Source organism: Carassius auratus, chromosome 9, assembly GCF_003368295.1.
Source record: "Carassius auratus strain Wakin chromosome 9, ASM336829v1, whole genome shotgun sequence".
Classification (NCBI taxonomy): domain Eukaryota; kingdom Metazoa; phylum Chordata; class Actinopteri; order Cypriniformes; family Cyprinidae; genus Carassius; species Carassius auratus.
The window spans coordinates 32,505,196-32,529,141 of record NC_039251.1 but is presented as its reverse complement, the minus strand read 5'-3'; the positions used below and the strand labels follow the sequence as shown (position 1 = coordinate 32,529,141).

At 36.1% G+C, this 23,946-nt stretch overlaps 1 protein-coding gene across 6 annotated transcripts in view; it reads left to right on the top strand.

Annotated features, from left to right (window-relative positions):
- The window catches only part of dip2a (disco-interacting protein 2 homolog A), a 108,904-nt gene that overhangs the window by 53,052 nt on the left and 31,906 nt on the right, over window positions 1–23,946 (top strand). For 3 of the 6 annotated variants that reach the window (XM_026272598.1, XM_026272596.1, XM_026272595.1), the window contains exons 2-4: window positions 14,040–14,111; window positions 18,660–18,779; window positions 20,149–20,268. In XM_026272598.1, coding sequence (XP_026128383.1) covers window positions 14,040–14,111; window positions 18,660–18,779; window positions 20,149–20,268 — 312 coding nt within the window. Of the gene's footprint in view, window positions 1–5,273; window positions 5,711–14,039; window positions 14,112–18,659; window positions 18,780–20,148; window positions 20,269–23,946 lie in introns of those variants that run through there. The other 3 variants (XM_026272599.1, XM_026272600.1, XM_026272597.1) reach the window with 3 other exon arrangements.

The window sequence follows — 23,946 nt, the reverse complement described above, 5'->3', positions numbered from 1 at the left end:
ACTCAGGCCTTATGAGAGAGTCCCACCCTAATCACCCATTCAGACAGAGCAATAGTGGCTATTCATATGATAATTCACTTTCATAGAGCCGCTTGGTCCATTTATTTTCAGTTTTAGGGTTTTAATGCCTTTGTAACCGGTAAAATACGACACAGACACATCGAGACAATACAAAGCACTCATCTTGCATATGAACACATGCTAACACTTAGCTGCTGTAGCTGCTGTGCCACCTTCACTCGTCATCGACATGACCTATCATAGTTTAACATATTTTTGACATATCTTTATGTGTACTTGACTGTTCAAGAGCAACAAGTCATGTAAGTCTTTTGTCTTTTATTGCCTGAAAGGCATTTTAGCATGTATGTCTGTAAATGGGTTTATCAGCACTCTATACAGTAATCCGCTGAGTCTCCTGAGCGTTTTGAGCCTGTCAGGCATGTGTGTGTGTGTGTTAGGTATGGTGTAAACTGTATTTAATTCAACAGGCCTCAGGCTAGTCTGTGTTTAATTCACTCTGTTTTTGTCATTTGTTGTTATGATGGAATAACAGTTTATTTCTAGTCTCAGCTCCAGACAACATGCCCACTTTAGCTCAGTCTGATGCTCATTACACACACAAATGGCAGGAGCTTGATCTGACAAGCTCTAATCTCATTGGCCAGCTTTATGCAATTTTTATGAAGTCAGTGTGCACAGATTTTGCCAGTCATGGATCCTATCGGCTTCTCTTAACAAAGCCATTTTACTGGATGATACTCTGTTTGGTGCAAGATTAGAAATGATTATATATATATATATATATATATATATATATATATATATATATATATATGTGTGTGTGTGTGTGTGTGTGTGTGTGTGTGTGTGTGTGTTTAATCTTAAAATGCATATATTAATGACTTTTAAATGTCACATTAACACAAGCAAGAGTGAAATACAAATAAAAAGTATTTTCTGAAGGAGTTTTAGCTTGCTTCTACAAGTCTTGAAGCTTGTTTATTATGATTCTTGTTTCATAATACTGGTATCAGGTGAGCTACTGAGCAAGTTTACTACATCAGAAAAGCTAAGTATACAGAGCTGTTTATGTAATGCAAGCATCAAGATAATAGTTTACAAACCATATGGTGAAAAGGTTTTGAGTTTTTAACATACTTTTTTATAAGGTACTGCACAAAAATAAGTCTTAGTAAATATTTTATAATCATTAAGTATAAAAAGGAATAAATGTTGGTGTTTTCCTGCCACTAGTGGTCGTTTCAGCTGCAAACTGAGCTGAATTGTGTGCAGAAAGTATGTATTTCCAGAAAGACAGTTTGTAATTGTGTGGCTCTGCCAAAGTCTTATCTGGCTTTGATATTCTGCAAAGAAATAATCGTTATCACTTGCAATAGTTAAAACGTTTTTAAAATGTCCGTTTTTATTCTGGAAAAGCAGCCGATGGGTGTTTCTGGCCTGTGTGTGTTGGATGGCTGCTCCTCTTCCGTGTTCCCCAGTGTGAAGGCGATCCCAGCACCCCTCTCCCCTTCAGTGTAAACGCCCTAATTATTCGTCTAGCAAACGAGAGAAAGACAGAGAGGAAGTTAATGAGAGGTGGGGGGTGAAATCCCTCCCTCTCTTCCTGCCTCCCTTTCCCCCCCTTTCTTTTCCTCTTTTCATCTTACAATCCCTAAATCCCTCTCCCTTTCCATCTCTCCTTCCTTTTGGCTGTTTTCTCCTCTCGTGTTCTTACCTTCCTGTCTCTCACCCCCAAATTTCCTTTATATCACTCGCCTCAATTTGCATATTTTTTACAGATTTTCACCGTGAGGGAATCCATCTGGAATAGCTGGAATTCATATGCAGAGCATAATCAGCGTCTTATTCACAGAACTGTGTGTTTGTCGTGCATGGGAGACGACCCGTTTGTATTGCTGATTGCATCTCGTGTAAATGTCGATGTCTCCGTGGATAGAGTCAAAGGGTGCAGACGTGTTGTGAAGCGGTGAGGATAAATGATCCTGGGTGAGAAGGTCTGTTCTCCTTCTTTCTTTTCTTTCTCTTTATCTCTCCCTTTCCGAGTAAACCATCGGCTTCCTTTTGTGTGAATTCCTTCTCTCGCCCTCCTCTGTGTATATGGCGCTTAATGTTCTCTAATTGATGTTCAGCTATTCATTAAAGAGTCTGGTGGCTGATAGTCCCACATCGTTCCCTCAGGAGTCAAACACACTTCCTGTTTTCACTGGAGTGACATTATAATCGAATGTGATTGGTGTTATATACTTTCATCTGTGTGTTCTGCACTGTAAAGCTGCACCTGTCTTAATGCAAATATCTTATAATGACATTTTTAGCTGTCAAATTACAGAATCATTTAACTTCAGTTCACTAAGCGCAGATTGTTCACCTTTTACAACTGTGATGAAGGGTAATTTTACTATAGAGATTATGACGATGGTGATTTAAGATTTATAAGGGTGTTCTCAAGTATTCAGCATAAATTGTGTTTGTGCAATTTATATATCAATATTTACAGTCCTGTTCAATTGTTCCCTTACAGTAAATCCAACCTTACATCTGGATGCTATTCTATATGATAACCAATATGAAATGTAACCAATAATAAATAAATAAACAACAGTAAAACTCTTATTGGAATGTAAACACTGCAGTTGAAAATTGTGCGGTTTGCATTAAAACAGTAATATTGTGAAATAATGTTGCAATTTACAGTACAATTACCGTTTTCCTTTTTAATATGTTTTAAAATGTAATTTATTCATCTGATGAAGAGCTGAATTTGCAGCATCATTACTCTTCAGTCCTCAGTGTTACATGATCTGTACGGAATCCTTATTATCAATAGTGAAAATGCTGCCACTTAATATTTTAGTGGAAACCGTGATGCTTATTTTTTTTTTAATCTTTGATTGGATTCTTTGAACACAAAGTTCAAAAGGTCATCACCAGTTATTTGAAGTTGAACTCTTTTGTAACATTGTAAATGTCTTTACTGTTAGTTTTGATTAATTTAATGCATCCTAGCTATTTCTTTAAAATAATATCAATAATCTTACTGACTCCAAACAAATATACATCACATCAACTCAGTAACGAGTCTATAATGAGTGAATCTGATTCAAGCCATGTTTTGCAAATATTGTAACTGACCCGTTAGAAAAGAGACAATTTATAAATCATAATTCAGACAACGCACACTGTCTTTGCATTGATTTTTTTTTTTTTTTTTCATCGGTATATGCCATTATATCTAATGAAAATGCATTATTGAATTTAATTTGTATGGTTGCAATTTTTTACAAGAACATGTCATTGCTTATAAGCTGCATTCTGAGCGACTGTGAACACCTCAGCATGGAAATGATCCATATGATGCACCATCTGCAGATCCCGTCTACGGCTTGATTCTTCTCGCTGAAGCTTGTTAAAGCTGATTAGCCGTTGGCGCCTACACTGTGTTTATGCTTCAGGGTGTGTATTTGTGTATGTGTGCAATTAGACAGTGCGCCCGCTTTAGAAAGGATCTAGCACTTGTGTTTCACGCTTTGACTGAGAAGATTAGACGGAAATCTGGTATTGTGTGTTTACAGACTTAAGACTTAATGATTATGTTTGGCCACAAAGAACCATCTCAAAGGGCCCTTGCTCTGTGACTCATCTAGAAAGATCTCAAGAAATAAGACTTAGAGGTGAGAATTCAACTAGTGGGTCAAATGTTAGCTTGAGTTTTCATTGTATATATTTAGTACAGTGGCTAATAGAACGGAACGGACAGCATCTTGAGCTTGTTGTGATATATTTTCTTTGAAAAACATGGCATGTCTCATTTAGCTTGTGTCCTGTGTATCTCTGGTATCCTCCTCCGTTGGGTGGTGGTTGCCCGCCAAAACAGATAGGAGAACACTGCTCTCTTTCTCTCCCTAACAAGATCACACAATGTCACAGAAGGGTCAATAGTCTCCTCGGCTCTGGGATTCCTCACTAACAAGGGCGTTGACACGGGCTGCAAACTCAATGAATGCAGCTCCTGTGTCCTGGACGGCTTTTTGATATGACAGGTGTGTCTTGTGTTATCTGCGTGTTATGTAGCTGAGTGTGTGTTTGCTTATATGTACATAATGGATTCAGCTAGAAATAAAGTGTTTTATAGTCTGTTGGGAAGTATTGTAGAAGCTTTTTAATCTCGTAAAGAACTTTTTTACTCTAGGTCTTCTTCAAAAAGCTGTATACTGCTGTTTTAAATGAAAAACAGATCAAAATATAAAGGTCTGTTATGTCATTTCAAACCCTGTGATGTTCTTTCAGGGAGCACAAAAGGAGATGTTTTAAAGAGTGTTCATGTTCTTATCCGTGCAATGAATAGGGCTCCAGAAATGACAAGAAAGAAATCATGTGTCACTTATTGCAAGTCATTATTTGCTGTAATTACTGAAGCTGTTAATGTCATTTGCATTCACATGTACTTAAATATGGCACATCAGTGATGCCATTCTTGATGCATATCTCGACAAATTGGACGATGTCCAAATCAGCAAGATTATAAAGCAATAATAATTAGAATTTTTATATAGTGCCTTTAAAGGTAGCTTTTCAATGTGCTTTTGCCGAGGGGAAACAAGATGACAAAAACATATTAAAAGTAAAGATAATATAATAAGAAAAGAATAAATAACAACACACATTTGAGTCAAAAACTGTATGGTAACACTTTACAATAAGGTTACATTTGTTAGCATTCGTTTAAAACATTAATATCACAGATTTAAAAATTGTAAATACTTTTACAGCAGTTATTAATTTTGCTGTAATTTATTAATGTTAATTTGTAAATATCATAGTACATTAAAAAAAGTTTGCTTTCAATAAATTTGCTTACATTAGTTAATATGTTGTAAACAAACACGAATTAACAATGATCAGTAAAATATCTATAAATTAACATTAACTTAGATTGATAACTTCTGTAAAAAGTTGATAGTTAGTAGTAGTAGTTAGTTTAGTATCTTAAAGATCGTTAGTTCATATGACTCTAGAACCTTATATTGAAAAAAAGAAGAAGATTCTTCATTGCTGATAGCAAGGTGCTGCAAAGATCCTCAGAAGAAGCTTTATCTGTGTGTGTGTGTGTGTGTGTGTGTGTGTGTGTGTGTGTGTGTAATGTTTGGTGGGGGTTGGAGTGTTTTTAACGCTCTAATCCGTCAGCCTGGCTCGGCTCTGTGTGCAGACCCAGGATGAGAGGAGGGGAGGGGTAACAGAGGAACAAGAGGAGAGAGAGGGCTGAGGTTTGGGGGGAAGGAGGACAGACGGAGGAAATGTGTGTGAGAGAGAGATACAGACAGCAAAGGTTTCCACATTTCACTCTGAGAGGAAACAAAGAGCATTTCCAAACCTCAAGCGCCTGACTTCAGTGCTCAGTGTCACCCGGCCCGGCGTGACCTCAGCGTGGAGCTCTGCGCCTGTTTCTGGTTTGCCTGTGAAGTTGACGGGACTCTGGTTACAGCATGTGAGCGGCGAGCAGCCTCTGCAGAGCTTGGGCACGTGCGCCGTCTCTGCTGCTGACTCCACTCTGTGGTTTGGCTGCCCTGCTGTCAGACAGAGACAGAGCCGACAAAACCCTGCGCTTCAGACTGACTGTAAGAGTGTTGGACGGCTCTCCCGAAAAGAGATTTTCACACCTGCGCTGGCGAGATGTGCTGATCGAGTGGTAAGTGGGTGATGATGGGAAACTCTGACACATTGTAAAAAGTGGTGACTTGCAACTGTTACCTTTAAAGAACTGCACTGAAACTATGCTAGACTGAAACTGCTGGTAAACTTCAGTTAGAAATTGTCTACAAAGTTCACATGTAATTACAAATACTTGTCCTCATTTGCAAGTTATTGGATTACTGAGCATGTGCTAAATGAATAAATGTAAATGAACAAAAAAGTGAATTTTTAAAATAAAGACTGAAAGCTACTCCAATGATCTTCCAATGATATATATATTTTTTTTTTATTAATTGTATTATTATTATTTTTTTTTTTTTGTTTACTGGAAGATCATTGGAGAAGCTTTCAGTCTTTATTATATATTTATATATTTAATCTGATTTAACACTTAAAGCCCATTTTGTTATAAAAACTTGCATTTAGGCTGATTTAGTGGTGTTAAATATTTTTGACAAGTCCATTTTTGAACTTTTAGTTTTTTTCATTGTAGGCATGTTTTCTATAATTGTGTGAGTAAATTGCATCGTCAGAGGAACATGTTTTTGAGACAGGAGTGTACTCACTTGTGTTTCATTCAAGTAACAAGTAAAAATACTGAGGCTGAATATCTCGAACAAAGCTCAGATCATTTAATCATGTATATATCTGATGAGAAATGTTTGAGGTTATATTGAGACTGATTGAGCACAGTTTGAGACACACTTGAGATCTCTTTTGAAACTCTAGAGGACACGTGTGAGATCACAGGGGTCTTTTTAACTAGAAAAAGTCTGAGAAGTAATATAATCTCTATTTATGCTCCATTTAATCTCATTACTGTTTTGGAGAAACAGCTGAGGTCGCCGAGATCTCATTTGTGATTATTCTGTCCTTGAAAAAAATGAATGGCTGAATGTTTATGATGTAATAGTTTCATGATTTAGGAATGCAGGGCTTTTCTTTTTTTTTTTTTTTTTTTTTTTTAAATCAAGTTCGTGATTAGTCATGGTTTTACCATGCTTGCAGGGTTTACATGAACAAATATGTTTCCTGTCAGGAAAGTTTGATGGCATCAGTTTGTGTAAGGTCTGCAGTAATCACTGTGGCCGATCAGAAGACATGTGTTCAGTGAGGATGCCAGGCTGGCACAGGCGTGATGTACGGCAGCAGGGAGAGCGGGCAGCGCTGGCAGAGAGCTGTGGCTCATTATTGTCTGGAAATCATTGTTTGATGGCTTTTCCCACTGACCTATTGTGTTCACCTCGTGTTATGCTGGTTGTGGGGATTCTGCTGTACTGTGAAGATGCAGCGGTTTTGTGATTTAAGCTGCCACTGTGTGGACATTGGATCCTGTTAAAGACTGTGTGTGTGTGTGTGTGTGTGTGTGTGTGTGTGTGTGTGTGTGTGTGTGTGTGTGTGTGAGAGAGAGGGAGTTTTGGGGGATGGTGGTGAGAAAGAGAGTGAGATTTGTCTCTCATCTCCTCTTCCTCACACATTCATTTTAAAAACAAAAATGGACTAGAGCTTGAAGAGATTTTTCTTTTTCAAGATTAAAAGGGTATCTCTTTATTTATTTGCCTTTGCTCATTTAAATAGCATTGTTAGTGTCATTATTTCAGATGTTTTTTTGTTAACAAAGATATTGCTGGTAAATATCAAATGTGCTTGTGTTTAAAGGACAAGAAGTACATTTATTTACATGTCACAAGCATGAGATTTGTGTCTCATCTTCTCTTTCTTACACATAAAAAGTCAAATGTACTAGATTTTGAAGATTTTTTAAGATTAAAAGTTTTTTTTATGCCGCATTTTTTGTGTATTACAATTATAGTTGGCTTCTTGCTGAATTGCTTTTGTTCCTCTTTTGTAAGTCGCTTATTTAATCGTTGCTAAATGAATTAGCATTAGAAACATTGTTTTTACACATATAATTTCAGATTTCTTTTACAAAGATATATATATATATTTTTTTTAAGTTCAAGTAGCTTATTTAATGGTTTACTTATTTCTTTAAAGAGTCCTATTTATCTTTAGTTCCTCCACTTAAAAATATTCTAGTGCACATTTATTGTTACTGCTATCCATTTATTTTTATGAACATAATATTTGCCATTTTTGAACAATTTGAATGAATGAATGAATCAATCGTTCAATCAATAAATGAATGAATGATGAGATTTTATGATGAGAGTATGTAAATGTGATACTTTTTGTTGTTGACAAACCTGTCAAAATGATAAAGCTTAAGTTGTTTTGAACCAGAACACTTTTTCAACATTGAGGTTTTGTTGTATCAGTTTACTGCATCATTTTTAAGAGCCTGACAAACAGATCCTGGGTTTTCTCTCTCTCTTTTTACGGTGGAGAATGATTTGTCACGCTGATACCATCTCTCAGACTGTATGTGATTGGAATAGACTGAATGCAGACTCGAGCAGCTCCCTGCTTCTATAGTGATGGCCCAAGCCTAAACGCTGCCTAATCGGCCGGCCCCTCCCATGTGTTCCCGGGGGTCCTGGGCTCTTTCAGATGGTGGGGTAGGGGCTGCACCGGCAGCGCTGCAGAAGACACAGCCATCAGGAGATGTAACTTGTGTGTCTGGTGAGAGCTCTGTCTGAAATATGTGCACCTGCAGTGGTTTGTGTGTGTGTGTGCACGTCTTTGAAAGCAGCGTATTCTTATTGTGGATTAAACAAAGCTTTTGGAATTTCCTCAGAAGCTTAAACATACAATGATAATTCATGCGTTTAAAAGAGCATCTTCTCATTAGAACTTTATTTATTTATTTTTTATTTTTTTATGCAGCCATTTAAAGTTGAGGCATGTAATTTCTTTGCAATACTGAAAAAAAAATGTAAGAAAACATTTTGGTGAAGAAACAATTTTCACCAGAAAGGTCATGTAAATGTCATAATTAATTATTACTTTTTGAAATATTGATAGTTAACTTTTTATATAATTTTCTTTAAATGTAGTGTTCTTATTTACAACTTTCATACAATATATATATATATATATATATATATATATATATATATATATATATATATATATATACACTTTTTTAACAGTGTATTAGCTTAAAAAAATGAATGGCAACAATAATTACAGTTTCAAACAGACTTTGAAATCTGAACAGATTTTAAAACACTAGGCATCGCACACTTGCCAACTTTGTAAATAGCTACAGAGAAAAACTTTGTGGACATTGTGGACTAAATGACTGAGGATCACACACTTCCACACTTATCAAGTCATTACAAACACAACAAACTCAAACAAAACATGCTCCTCAAACATACCAGGAGACACATGACAAATTAAAGCAAACTATCTTCTAAAATCAGCACAAAATATCATGTTTGATTTCCTCAAAGTTGATGGAATCATAGTCTGCAACTAAAAAACTAGTCTGTGCCCATCATACACTTCGCAATTTTCTGTGAAAAACTAAATCTGCAGACTGGTTATGACTTTCAGCAACTGGCTTTGACTCATCCAGATTGCAAAAATGTGTAGTGTATTTCAGCCGTATTTCAGAAAGTATGAAAAAGATATCGAGTCGACTGAGCTTCCACATCATTTGAAACCAATAGTGAACATAATTGATTTGAATGAACTATAACCACTGGAAATAGGAAGTTATTGTCCTATGACACAAATCTTTCTGGTAGGAAAGCAGTGCTGTTCAATAGCAATCAGTCAATTCCAGTCATCTGAAGGATGGGGGGAGTGCTGGGAGTTTTGTAGCTGCTCAGAAGCCCCTGTGTCATCAGAGCAAGATGAAGTGGCACCTGTAAATGAGCGTCAGCGAGTGCTGCTCCTCGCCAGAGTTTCTCGTTCCGAGCGGAATGAGAAATTATTCCTCAGGACAGAAATCTGGGTCAGTCTGTGAGTGGAATGCACATAAATACACGTCTGGTGTGTGGTGAAAACTTTATGGAGATGGAGAGACAAGACTGAGAGGACAATTTAAAATAGTGAGTGATGGGCAATAGACAGCAGTCACAGTAATGATGATGAAAATGATGATGGTATAGGGAAAAAAAGTGCCCTATATAAATCTGAGCCCTATTACTAGGCCGGCACAAAATATTTGGCCAAATTGACTACACTTTGTGAAGAATTCTGCTGTTTACCAGACATAATTAGCATAGGGAATGCAAAAATAATCCTGCCCTGCTATTGGCTGAAATAATCCAGCTGTGATACGCATTTTTCTGAGCCACCACATATTTATAAGCATTAACTCAAAATTTACCTTATTTACTTTTTAGTACACCTTCACTTCTTTACGTACACAAATGATTAGTTGCTGCCTCCCGAGTTTATTCTATTGTTATTGTCATGAGGCACAACACACTCCTCTTCTCAGGGGAAGTCAAATCTCTGAAGTCAGAATCTCACCTCACTTACACAGCCCAGTGCAGCAGATATAAATGAGCTGGAGAGTGTCTGTGTGGCCACCTGACTGTCCCTCCATCAGTAGCTAATGGCCGGTTCTTAGGGTTTGATGTGGGAGGGATGAGCACCTGATCCTCATCCATACTAACATCACCTGTTATTGAGCGCACACTCAGGGAGAGCTCATTGACCTTTGACTTTTATCTTCAAGCGCTCTGAACTAGAGCATCATTTAAAACACAATATTCACAACCGAATCTCAAAGCTCCTGCTGTGGGGCTGATCGTTAGCCAGATGTGCTCATTACTCAGAATCTTTGTTATTAATATCTTTTTTGATTACTTAAAAACAATTTCCGATAGTAATGGCTAGTGTGAAGATGTGGCCAGATTAGCAAAATTTTGGCAACAGAATCCATTGTCAATAGTGTAGCGGTGTATGAAGCACATTTAGCACAGAAGCCATTTTCAACAAACAGCTTTCTGTTGGTCAATGTGGCCATTTTTTATATAATTTTTATTTATTTATTTATTTGCTAACCCCTTTTTTACATGTATATTACTTATGCCATTATCTAGCCTTCGCTTTCGTTCTTTAAAAGCATGAATAATTTCAACTTCTCGAAATGAATATATTTTCATACTTTATATTATACTGTTATGATGACTAAACCCTTAGCATTTAACATAATCGATTTTATATTATTTTTTTCTTTATTTGTTTACATTAAATAGTGGCAAATTTTAATAGCTGCAATTTATTGGTAATTGGCCTTAACATGAAAAACCTATACCTAAACCTATATATATTGTATATATATATATATATATATATATATATATATATATATATATATATATATATATATATATCGGCTTATAAGTATCAGATAGTGATTGATTTTATTTATTTCTATTTTTTTCACTTATTTAGATAAAATAGTATAAAATTTTAATATCAGCCATTTATCGGTTATTGGCCTTAGCATGAAAAAAAAACTTGGCTTATCAGTATTGGTAGATTTTTTTTAGTATGTTATTTTCCAATTAATGGGACAAAATAGCATAGGATTTTATTATAAGCCATTTATCTTTTATTGGCCTTGACATAAAAAAACACATCTGCTTATTGGTATTGATCAACTGATTTTAGCTTTTAGTTTTTATATAGACAAATTACTTGTGTAGACATGATGTTAATATCTATTTATCGGTTATCGACCTTAACATGGAAAAAAATATGAGCATATCATTATGAGCGGATTAATTTTAATTATCAAGATTTTAAAAAATATATATTTTTTGACAACATTTAAATTTATCAGATAAATGCAAAAAAAAAAAAAAGTATTATCGGTAACGGCTTTAATGTTACTATTAGTGCATTGTGAGATGTTCTGTTTTTCACCACTGCATTCTGTACATATAGTCCATCTTTGCTAATCTGTGGCCTAACACTGTTGCCTGGATGAGCTGAGGTCTCCTGTAACAGAAGGAGGTAGTTCAGAGAGGTTGTGTAGGCAGGAGAATAGCCGTCCATTGTGTGTTGCACCACGCTCTGTGTTTGAGCAGACAATGCATGCGTCAGGTCAGCTGCCTGATACAGTAGCGCATTGTTTGCATGATCCACATCTCGCTCTGGAGACAGTAGACCTCTCAGCTCCTGACGGTGACTCAGGGGCATCTGTACACACTGGAGACAGTGTCTGCTGATCACACCTCTGCTCCCGCCCACTAAAAACCTCAGTCATTCCATCATCCATCTTTCTCGAAGACAAGCCTAGTTTCCAGATTTTGGCATCAAATTTGGCATATCTTTGAGGTAAAATGATAGTGTTTAGTGGCTGTTGTGAACTGCAGGTTAGCTGTGTTGTTTGGCGACCCAGCTGTTTGAGTGGTAAGTTTTCCCAGCACCCCCTTTTATCATCTTTTCTGGATGGCTGGGAAAGGCGCTGGGAGGGGAATGTGTCAGAGACACCAGTTTGGGAGGCTCACTTTTCTTTAGTGGTGTCAGTCAGCAGAGCCGTGGCCTCCACGCTGAATCAATATGGCTTTTGTTGGTGGAGTAAAAGCTCCTTTACAGGCTTGGATCTTGGAGGGAAGCAGGGTGATGCAGGGTGATGCAAAACAAAATTTCAACATTCCCAAGCAGGATCAATGTGACACATTTAGCAGTGTTAATTTTCAATCCTCAACTTTGATTTTCTCACAGTCACAGCACATACTCCTACAAACCAGTCAACATGACCTGATTTGTTGGTTCACTTGGGGTTGTTCATTGATGTCATGCTTATTTGGTCTGTTTTATCATTATAATGTCTGATCGATGTGATCATGGGCTTCATCTCAGTAGTCCTGTGCGCTTGGAATAATAACTGTCAGACATATTATATACTCAGACCCCATCACACAGACTCCATCCATCTAGTCTAGGAAAGACTCAACTGACAGTCACAAATGGGACAATTTTCAGCCTTACACTTGGCTTTTGTATGTTTACATCTCTCATATGTTGGATTTTCAGTGTATATTTCCTCTTCATGTGATTGAAGAGTAACTGAAGTGTGGCAGACGGAGGCCTGCCCGTGCCATTGTGGTGGCATTCTGTTCAGAAAGGTCTCCATTAGTTTATAAAATTGCATGTGTCTCAGACAGCCTGTGATTAGGCCTGTGTGGTCTGCCGTCAGCTATATCTGCTGGTGGAATAAACAGGAGGAAAATCGCACCAAGTGTGTCAGTAAAATAATAATTCGCTATCTATTCATTAAGTTTGGAGTAAAAATGCAATAATTTGTCATTTATTAAACATCTGGTAGAACTGACTAGCATGGTACAGTAAAATATAATATTAGAATAATATTAGAATGTTATACTATCGTTCAGAAGTTTGATTTTGGTAAGATCTTTTTTTTTTTTTTACATTGTAATTTTTTGTATGTGCAACAAGACAACATGACTACATTTATTCAGTAAAAACAGTAATATTGTCACAGTATTGTATTTAATTTTTTATGTATTTTAAAATGTAATTTTCAGAAATCATTCTGATATCCAGATTTGCTGCAAAAAAACAAAACAAAAAAAAAAAAAAAAATATATATATATATATATATATATATATATATATATATATATATATATATATATATATATATATATATATATACAGTATATATATATATTATTACCATGTATGTGCTGCTTCATATTCTTGTGGAAACTGATGCATTTTGTCAGGAAATCAGGAATTCAGAGGAACAGAAATACTTTGAAATATAATTATTTTGTAACAATGTAAAAGCTTTTACTGTCACCTTCTATTTAATGCATCCTTGCTGAATAAAAATATTAATTTCCGACTTTAAACTTTAGAACAGTAGTTCATTACTTGTCTATTTTGTTGATGTAATGACATTTATGTGTCCAGACTTTTGTTTCACTGTCTGTCACCAAAAAGACCATGATGCATGTTGCAATAAATATATTCAGATTGCTGAATCAACTCTATTCAGCAGCATTATATTTAACTCTATGAACAACAGTAACTTTAAAGGGTTAGATTAGGCTCCTTAAGGTAGTTATTTCAGTGCAGAATTGTCTTTGCATTGGGATTGTTTTAAACAATTAAATTTTTTATTATTATTATATATATATATTTTTTTTATAAAAGGATGGTTATAAGCTCAGGTAAGAGTGCATATTGTGTGTTTTTTTTTTTTTTTTTTTCGTACTGGGAAATTGTGTGTGTGCTGCCAGTTTGCATTGCATTGCTTTTACTAAACAGCAGTTGCGGAGCCCAGCGTGGCAGCGGGCTGGTGAACTTTCTCTGTGCCCTGCTGTGCCAGGGTGATCGGCTGACACTGAGCAATGTGATGCCAGCTTTTCAAACACAGAATACATGATTCATCACAATCCCTTTCTCTTTCTCTCTCTCTGTAGGTGACATCACACAGAAAGGCTATGAAAAGAAAAGAGGGAAATTATTGGCGCCCTACATACCCCAGATACAAGGTAAACAACCCCCCTTATCAACTGCAAAGCCACCGTTTAATTAACTTTTTTTTAGCAGACTGTGCATGTCTAGGTTATAAAATCTGTAAAAATCTTTGACCTTCATGAGAGGTCTACATTTTACTGCGGTCTGGACTGATCTGAAATACATGCACGGTTACAGAACTAATGGAAACAATGTGTGTGTCTCTCTGGGGAATAGCAGTTATCCATGCTATAAAGCTCAAATCTAAGTGCAGGGTTCAAACTGTCTAAACTCTCAATTATGTGGTGTGTCTGTCTTTGTTGTTTGGTTTAGGGTGGCTAGCAACAGCCCATATATCCCGGCATGATATCTCTTTTAAATGCAGAATATAGATGTGACATTTATTTATGGTTTCTTGTTCTTTTCATGTCTTTTATTGATGTCATCATTTACTAAAATTCTTCAAACTAAAAACTAAAAAAAAAATCAAATCAAGATATTTTGCAGAATGTTCACACTGCTTGTGTTTCCAAGTGTTCTGTAGTTATACAGTTGCTCTGTGTGAGGAATATACTATTTTATTTTATTTTATTTCAATGAAAAACTTTGACATTGATCTAAAATCTAGTTCATGTTTGCATACAATAATAAAAAAACAAAAACTATCATGTTATGGAGTCTGTGACCTGCCATAATAAAAAATAAAATAAAATAATAAAACAAATGAATAAATAATATATATCCTGAATAAATCAGGATGATCTTTTGGGTGAACTCTTGCTAAAAATTGCACAAATCATGATCATACTGGTACTTTATATATTACTATAATCATTTCATTTTAATATATTTATATTGTTGTTATTATTATTATTTAGTAATTTAAGTATTTCAGCAAAAATGTTTTATAAGTTAGCCAAGATTTATTATAGGCTTATATGTTATTTTTCAGCTTTATTAATTTTTTAATGTTTAAGTTTTACAGTAGTTGAAATTTAAAACAGTACTGGTGGGAAAAGCCAGAGAACAGCAGCACAGGAAGAGGGCCCAGGGTCCTGCATCTCCCGATCAATGGTATCTCTTCTGGTGATTTTGTTCACACGTGAGGGTCAGTAGTTAGACTGCTCATGTGTCCTAACAACCCCCTCGGGGCTCTCCCTCCCTCACTGGATGCTGGATGACAAGCTCAATCTATATTCCTTGTGTATGTTTAATTTTAGAATGGCTCTGCATAAATATTTTATGATAGTTGCGGTGGCTTGTGGAAAAGTGAACGTCTGTCTGGGCCCCCGCTCTATATTTTTGGTTTGGCTTTGTAACAGGAAATTAGGACTTCATTTTAAATTAGCCTCACAGCAGAGATTGCATTGTGGGGTTTGTCTTTGTCGTTTTCTAAGCTGGCTGACAGACCACCACACTTTCCCCAATGATCTACTGAGAAACCACTGTGAAAAGAAGCACACAGTATACTTCTGATATACTTTAAAAGAATACATTTAGTGTGTGAAATGAATGTTATATATCTGTGCACTTAGTTGCATGTTAATTGCATTTGAATTAAAATATATTATAGTTTAAGTTTAGAATATAAATGCAATTAGCTGAACTTCAGCGTGATTACCTCAGACCAAAGAAAAAAACGCCACACAGTTTGCTGGAAAGTTCTATCACCAGTTTTGTACTCGTGCACTAGTGCTGAACAAATCTAAGTAGCTAAGCTATTTGTTATGTAAGCAAGATCAGTTATTAACAAAGCCTGTTTCTGTTACTCAGTTCGGTTCTTCATTTGACCAAATCTCAAATCTATCTTTTTATGTAACCAATTAAAGCTCATTACAATCAAGAGTCTAAATGAGACCTCATTAAGGCTTGCACGTTTCCTAAAAATCTTCTAATTGTTACATTGTGGCATCTTCTGAAACATTGCGTCCAGATCTGACTAGTAACAATCGTTTGGAAGCAGGGATGTGATTGGCTGGTTATCAGCCAACTGTAGAGGGACATTTTTTTTGCTTAGCAACTGGACAGAGTTACTTGTAGCATTTATGGCTCTGTTGTCTTTGCACATAGTTGAGCTTTTGTGAAGCCGTACTGTTGAGATCACACGCTATCTGGACATTGTATATGGATAGACCATGCATTTTAGCTCTTATGAACCAAAGTCCCTCATTTCAGTTGATGTTGCAGATTGTGTCTTACTGTCCTTATACAACTTTTCCGTTCGTAAGCTTTTGTTGAGTTAAGCAGGATTGGAGGTTTTGTGGTAAAGTGTTTCCCAGAACCAGAGCTAAATGGAGTGAGCATCTCCTGTTCAGTCCTCACAGGGCCCAAAACTGATAGAAACAGCAGGACTCTTATTATAAACTGTGTTATAATGCTGTTACTGTGCAGTTATTGGAAAGACCTTAAGCAGTTACGGTACACTTAATAACAGAGGAAATAAAAGGCATTTTTATAAGACATATTCAAAGGAATAATAGTCATGTTTGCAGCAGTTTGCAAAGGAAGTCTATGAGGGAAAAGCAATCCAGAGGGTTTAAAAGCAGAAATGAGCAGGTTGTGTGTGTGTGTGTGTGTGTGTGTGGGTGTGTGTGTGTGTGTGTGTGTTTTAAGCACTAGTAAACCTTACATCCACAAATGTGTGGTATTTGAGTTGTAAAGCAGTTTAAGTTGTGTTTTTTTTTGGTGGGACTGCTGTTTTAAATGCTGTAAAGGAACTCATGTTAAGTCATGTTTTTATACACCATCGGCCAAATTCGGGGCAGATGATATTTTACATTGGTTTTGAAATAACTCTCTCAATAAGGCTTGTATAATATGTACAATAATATATATATTTTAAAATGTAATTTATTCCTGTGATGCAAAGCTGAATTTTCAGCTTCATTGCTCTAGTCTGTTTATTTCAGAAATGTTTAATGAATACAAAGAACACAATTCTTTTTTTTTTTTTTTAGATGGAAATCTTTTGCACTAACTTTGCAATTACTTTACTGTTAGTTTTATTCAATTGAAGTCATCTTTGCTTGGAAAAAGTAATAATAATAATAATGTTTACAAAAAAAAAAAAACATTTTACCAAAGCAGAATTAATGCATAATGCAGTGCAGAATATTCTACTAATCCTAAACTAGTCCTACAGTTGGCAACGCCTGTGTTTATATATCATGTTCTGTGGTTAAGTTTGTGACCTTTCCTGAGCTCAGTTTGGTTGTTTAGGGACATTAGCCCTCATTGAGCCCTAATTAATGCTCCCCCATGTCAACACAGTCAGCCGAAGTTTCTTTCAGGGATTTTGGGGGTTAGAGGTCAATATAAAGTGGTTGCTAGGCAAACGGTTTGGGAGGAGGTAAACAATCCTGTGTCGCTTACATTGGCTTTCCAGGATAAAGGATAATGTCACTACTTGTCTTAACTGTTGATAGATGTTCACCCGTGTCACAACGATTCACTTAGGTCTGAGGCATGTCTATGCTTTTTCTTTTAAATGTCCTTCATCTGTCCCTGTGTTTGTTATAAATGAATCCTAAGATATCCGTAGCATTCATTGGACTCTTCCTGGTGTGATAGATGGAGGGTGACTAGACCGGATATCAGAGCATAAGCCTCTTTGATTTCTCATTTTTGCTGCGGCAGCTACAGCTGTGATGACTCTTATGTAACCGCAGCGCTGCATGAATCATCAGTCTGAACCTTCTACAAGCAAGAGATTTCTCCAAATTCACAAAAACTATGCTGATATTGTGCATACTGCAATTTAAGATTTAATTAGACGGCTTAAATTCAAGGCTGATACATAATTTACAATTACTTATTCTCAATTGAAGTCCATCCTCAATAGGCTGTGATTATAGGCTGATATATATATATATATATATATATATATATATATATATATATATATATATATATATATATATATACTTTAAATTATTAGTAGCTCATATTGGCGAGAAGTTGTGATCTTCTCAATGGCAAACTTCAGTCTCAGCTGAAACCTGTTTTGTAAATGACTCCGACCGCCTGTGACTGTCACAGCAGAACTAACTTTGCTCCTGTAGGTTGATGTAAGATCTGTGTGTCTCTTCATCTCATGTCTGTCAAGTTTGATGAAGTGTTGTGAATGAGACACTCTGCGTCAGCACTGGCTCACCGTGAGAGCTCTGTTTGGAGCTCAGATGTGGTGTAAAGGGCCCATTGATCTCAAGGTGTTGTATTACCCAGACAGCAGAGAAGTCTGAAGTCAAGAGAAGATTTATGTCGCTATCTCAATGTGAGGATAGCGTTGAAATTGAATAGTGTCACTTCGATCATTTATTTAAAGAGAATTTCTCTCTGTAAGAGTCAATTTCTGCAAACCCAATAGTTGTAACAGTGTTTTACTGCAGTTTAGTGACCTTTATTCTGTGTTTAATGTAGTGTAATTTCTTCCGTGCCTAGTTGCCCCATGCTGACTGCTTCAGTCCATTTGTTATAACTGCACTACAACACAGTCAGCTTTCTAATGGGTAAAATGCCAAGCATGGAAACTGAAGTAATGCATTTGACTGAGATTATCATATTCTGGCCTGTTTTGTGTGCAGGTGTAGATCCGTCTCTGCAGATAGAACATAGGATCCAAACGTCGTCACAGGTGGCCCCTCCAGGCTCCAAACAGAACAAGCCCCGGGTGGCAAACTCAAGGGATGAATGCTTTAGATCAGGTAGAAACATTTCTCTGTTAAAGTAAAATGCCGCCGTTTCTCCATATTCCAGTATGTTCTTCTCTCAACTTATATGAGTTGACATGTACCTCTCCCATCTCAGTGCATGCACTCAATTTCTGTAGCGCGTGGCGCCACTATGCTAGCATTTAGCTTAGCACCATACATTATACACCATAGGATATAATCAGGGATGAATTTAGAAGCTCCCAAACCATGTTTTCCCTATTTAAAGACAGTTACATGAATAGTTACACAAGTAAGTATGGTGACAGAAATAAAACTTGTTGACTTTCTAAGCGGATAAAAAAGATAATTATAATGTATGGTGGAAGAGCACTTCGCAGCACTTCGACCTTGGTGCAGTAATATCATCACCCCTGAAAACTCATCATGTTGGTTGTATTGACAGAAGTTAGAGGGAGAGGAGGTGTTTTTAGGAGTGATGATATTACTGCGCCGAGGTCAAAGTGCTGCAAAGTGCTCTTCCGCCATGTATTATAGTCATAGTTTTTATCGGCTTAGGAAATCGCCACTGTTTATTTTCTGTCACCATGCTTACTCGTGTAACTACTCATGTAACTGTCTTTAAATAGGGAAAACATGGAAGTGTTCGGTAGCTTCAAAATTCATCCCTGTTTGGATCCTAAGGAATTAATGGTGCTAAGCTAAACGCTAGCATAGTGATGCCACGTGCTACAGCAATTGAGTGCAAGCATTGAGACGGGAGAGGTACGTATCAACTCATCTAAGATGAGGGAAGAACATAGTGGAATATGGAAAAATGGTCCCGTTTTCCTTTAAGCTCTGTAATCACGAGGGACAAGCACAACAGACACTAATTGATTCTTGTGTGAACTTCAGAATTACTTTTTCCTTTGACAAGCATTTGCTGTATGATAAACTACAATATATTTAAATGTAATTTCTTCTGAATCTTTTATGGGATGTATTTAAATATAGTTGTAATGTAAAGTTAATTATTTCACATTTGTAATGAAGCTGGAATTTAGTACATTTAAAACTTGTGTTAAGAAACAGTCATGAAAATGTTAAATCATTAATATTAAATTATCTGCAAGTATACTACATGTGCGCATTCAAGACATTTAAGCGCATTTCTAGGGTCAGTTTCACTATTGCATGTTAAATTATTACTAATTAACTTGCATGTACATTAAAGTAATGTGAATGAATCATTAAATCATGTGGATAAAGGAAGCAGGCACCTTGGCGAGAAGTATATTATTATTATTATCTTGTTATTATGATATCAGTTCCATCATATCATATAGACAACTGGGATTTGAAAATGTTCATTCTCTGATGTCTGGCTCGTCTTAAGTTGCCACTATCTGTGTCCCCACAGACCTTCACACAGAAGCCGTTCAAGCAGCCTTGGCAAAGTATAAAGAAAGAAAGATGCCGATGCCCTCCAAGAGACGCTCTGTTCTAGTGCAGTCTTCAGTGGAAGCATGCACTCCCCCAGGTAAACACACACACATACCAGGCACACACATTTAGGAACTTTACGGGGGCAATTTTATTTTTCAGCTGACAGCAGTTGTCAATGTGCATTTCAGTCCATTATAGTATCAAGATGTTTTGATCTTCTTAACCTCGAGAGAACAATGCATAAATTTCTGAATAATAGCCTCATTATTTAGTCAAAGAGAACAGCCTCTGACCACTCAGTTCCCAGACCACCTTCCCACATGCCTGCATATGGAGATATTTAACAAAGCACCAACTTTATTGACCCACTGGCTACCGATTTAGCTATATGAGTTATCACATTTAGTTAATACACAAATGTCAGCAATCACAAAATTGACATTAAGAGATTGACATAATCTTGTTTTTTCATCATAGCTCATGTGACTGAGTTTCTTTTAAGTATTAACTCATTCCCTTGAAGGAATTAAGATGACACAATGGGACACTTGTTGCCAGTAACGGTATAGAGCTCTAAAATTAATGTGGACTGCTTAGATCAGTAGTTTTTTTTAGATTTAGAGAAAGATTTTAGGCAAATTTGAGCACAGTTTGAAACATTATTATGATCTCTTATGAATGAATGATGATTTGATAGGAAACGTGACATCACTGGTGTATTTTTCTAAGGAGGAGAAACCTTATTGGCCCTATTTTAACCGCATTTTATTCATAGGAAAAGGAGTTTACAGGTTTATCAGCCTTTTTATTTTTACATTGGTGCTGCTGGCATGAACAAATCCTTCTGATGTAATGTATTCAGATTAGGGCTGCCCACTTAAACTCAACTACCCTTTAGGCGGCAAAAAGTCGACAACATTTTATTAAGCGCTTAGTCGCAGAAAAAAAAAAGAAAACAGAAAGTGTTGAGGTGGTGAATGGACAGATTATTCAGGACATGCATATGTTCATTTTGTTCACTGACCTCAAATGTGGCTTACATTATTGTCTCTCCTTGTTTTTTTAGTGTTAACAAGTTTCTGATTCTTGGTGTCCTGATACACTCTTCTGTCCTTCTTCGGTCAGAATGATAAAGTCAGTGAAAGGTCAGTGGGATTAAAGGTTCAAGGGTGGAGTCAGATCAGCATAACAGGCCCGTTTCAGGGTCGCCCCCCTGTGGGAATTGGTAATGGTCCTGAATGCAGTAATGCACACACACACATAAAGTGCCCCGATGGAGATGATCTTATAACCCATCTGGCCTGTCAGATACCCATCTTGCCCTATGCCCCATCCCCTCTTACCTCATTCTTGACACACTGCGGTCAGTTTTAAAGAACTAGTTCACCTAAAAATGAAAAATGAAGTCATTATGTTTTGATTACAGACCAATTTGCTATGTACGTCTTCTAAATAGCTTATCAGCTGCATATCACCTGCATATAATCAAACATTTCCTCTTGCAGTCAGTCATGTAACATGCAAGAACCAGTGGAGTTTGGTATCACTGACATTAAACCTAGCAAACCTCTGTATTCTATAGCAATATATCAGCTTTATTACATTGTGACTGATTTGATTTATCTTCTGTCTGGATCTGACAAGCTTGAAAAATGCTGTCTGACCCACTTTCCTTGCCGTTTTTGATGTTTTCCGTCATCTTATACTGTTTTGCATCCATTATCCTGTTAGCTCCTGGTCTGTTCTGTCCTGTGAGACTGTGCCAGGTTTCTCCTCTGGACGTGACCTCAGACTCTTTTCTGGTGGAGTGACTGATAGAGAAGTTTAGAAGAATTATTTCTGTTTTAAAGGTCAGGTTTTCAGTACAGCAGTTGTTAAAAGTGAGGTCTTTCTTCATTCTGTCTTTTCTTGGCACACCTCCTCATTCCAGTTCATTTGGGTCTCATCCTTTCCCTCCTTGTCATTCTCAATTTCTCTCTTAAATCACTTGTGTTCTCCCATGACTCTATTTCATGCCTATTGTCTCTGTCTCTTTGTCTTTCCATCTTGCTCTTTCTGCATCTGTGTCAAGGTTACTCTCCAAGTGCCTGAGGACATGAAGTGAGAATAGAATTACAATAGTTCTCACAATAATGAGCCTAGTTTTTAATGAGATTCTTTTGCGAGCTGCTTATAAATTATTAGACATGCATACATTTTAAAAGCATTTCTGATCACATCGTAACAAAATTCCTAAGTCTGGGCAAGAATAAAGAGGTTTGATTTAGCAAGAATTGTGTCAGATTATATATATATATATATATATATATATATATATATAAATATATATATATATATACATATACTGTATATATATATATATATATATATATATATATATATATATATATATATATATATATATATATATTTTTTTTTACTTTTTTAAAGATTGCATTTATTTGATCAAAAATAAAGGTAAAATAACAATACTGTGAAATATAATAACCATTTACAAATTCTGATTTCTATTTTCATATATTGGATAATTTACAATTATTGACTATTGATGATAGTCCACCTTGATCTCTAAATCGGCAGCATCATCAGTCATTTCAGTTTCAAAATGTAAGTCAATGTAAGTAATGCTAAGCTTTAGTTTAAATGGAGTTCAGGGATTTATTCAGGGTTCAGGACTGTTTTGCTCTAATGATAACAGGTATCAGGCACCCTTGAGTGTAAGTAGATTATTCTCCTGTTTTAAAGAGATACATTAGGCTAATGCCTTTCACATTTAATGCATGACTGTTTGTTGCTCAGTGTCTGTCTCCTAATTTGCTGGACACGCTCCATTGTAATTGCTCCCTGTAGGTGATTAATTGCATAATTAATGTTATACGAATTTTCTACCACCTACAGGCTTCTTGTCAGTCAATCTCTCGCTCTTTTGTCTTTTTACGCATTAATTTGTCCCTTATTTTCTCAGTGCACGTCTAAGCCAGGGGCGTTTCCAACACTGAAGGACATCCGGGGCTTAGCCCAGACCAATTTATGTAAATACAGGGATCACTTAAAGAGTTTTTTTTTTTTTTTTTTTTTTTTTTTCTATAGGCTACATTATTTTAAGGTCTATTTTTACAGGCTGTATACAGTATATGCAAAGCCAAAGCGCAATTAAATAATGCAACTTATGATTTCGGGGGTTTACATAGGTTATTGTCCAGTTTCATATTTGTTCAGTGACACTCATTACATTCGGGGCTTGACTCAAAACATTCGGTGCTGAAGCCCTGCAAAATCGGCTGGCGTCGCACCTGGTCTAAGCAGTTTATTGGTGAAAAATACAATAAACTCCTTAAATGTGTTGTGCAATTTTACTCTAACGTGTATGGATGTTGTTGTTTTTTTTATATATATTTTATTTTATGGGATATATTAAACATTTATTTACATAATAAAGGGGTACATGATAGTATGATAGTATGAAATGGAAATACCCTTCATTATGTAACTCATGTTATTGTCACAAACATTATTTACACTTAAGTGACTTGTTGACAGTAAGACTTATGGACAATAATAAATAAATACTGTGAATTAACAGTCTCAAATTAAGTATATCAAATAGTAAATTAACTAGACAAGCACCAGTGCATTAGTGGTAATGCAGTCTAATGATCATTACAGTTTACTTTTCTGAAAGAGTTAGCTGATCATGAATTCACTGGGTTCTTTCTCTCATTGTTGTTTTTAAATCCCAGCAGAATGATGAAATAGTGCAGATGGTTTAGCT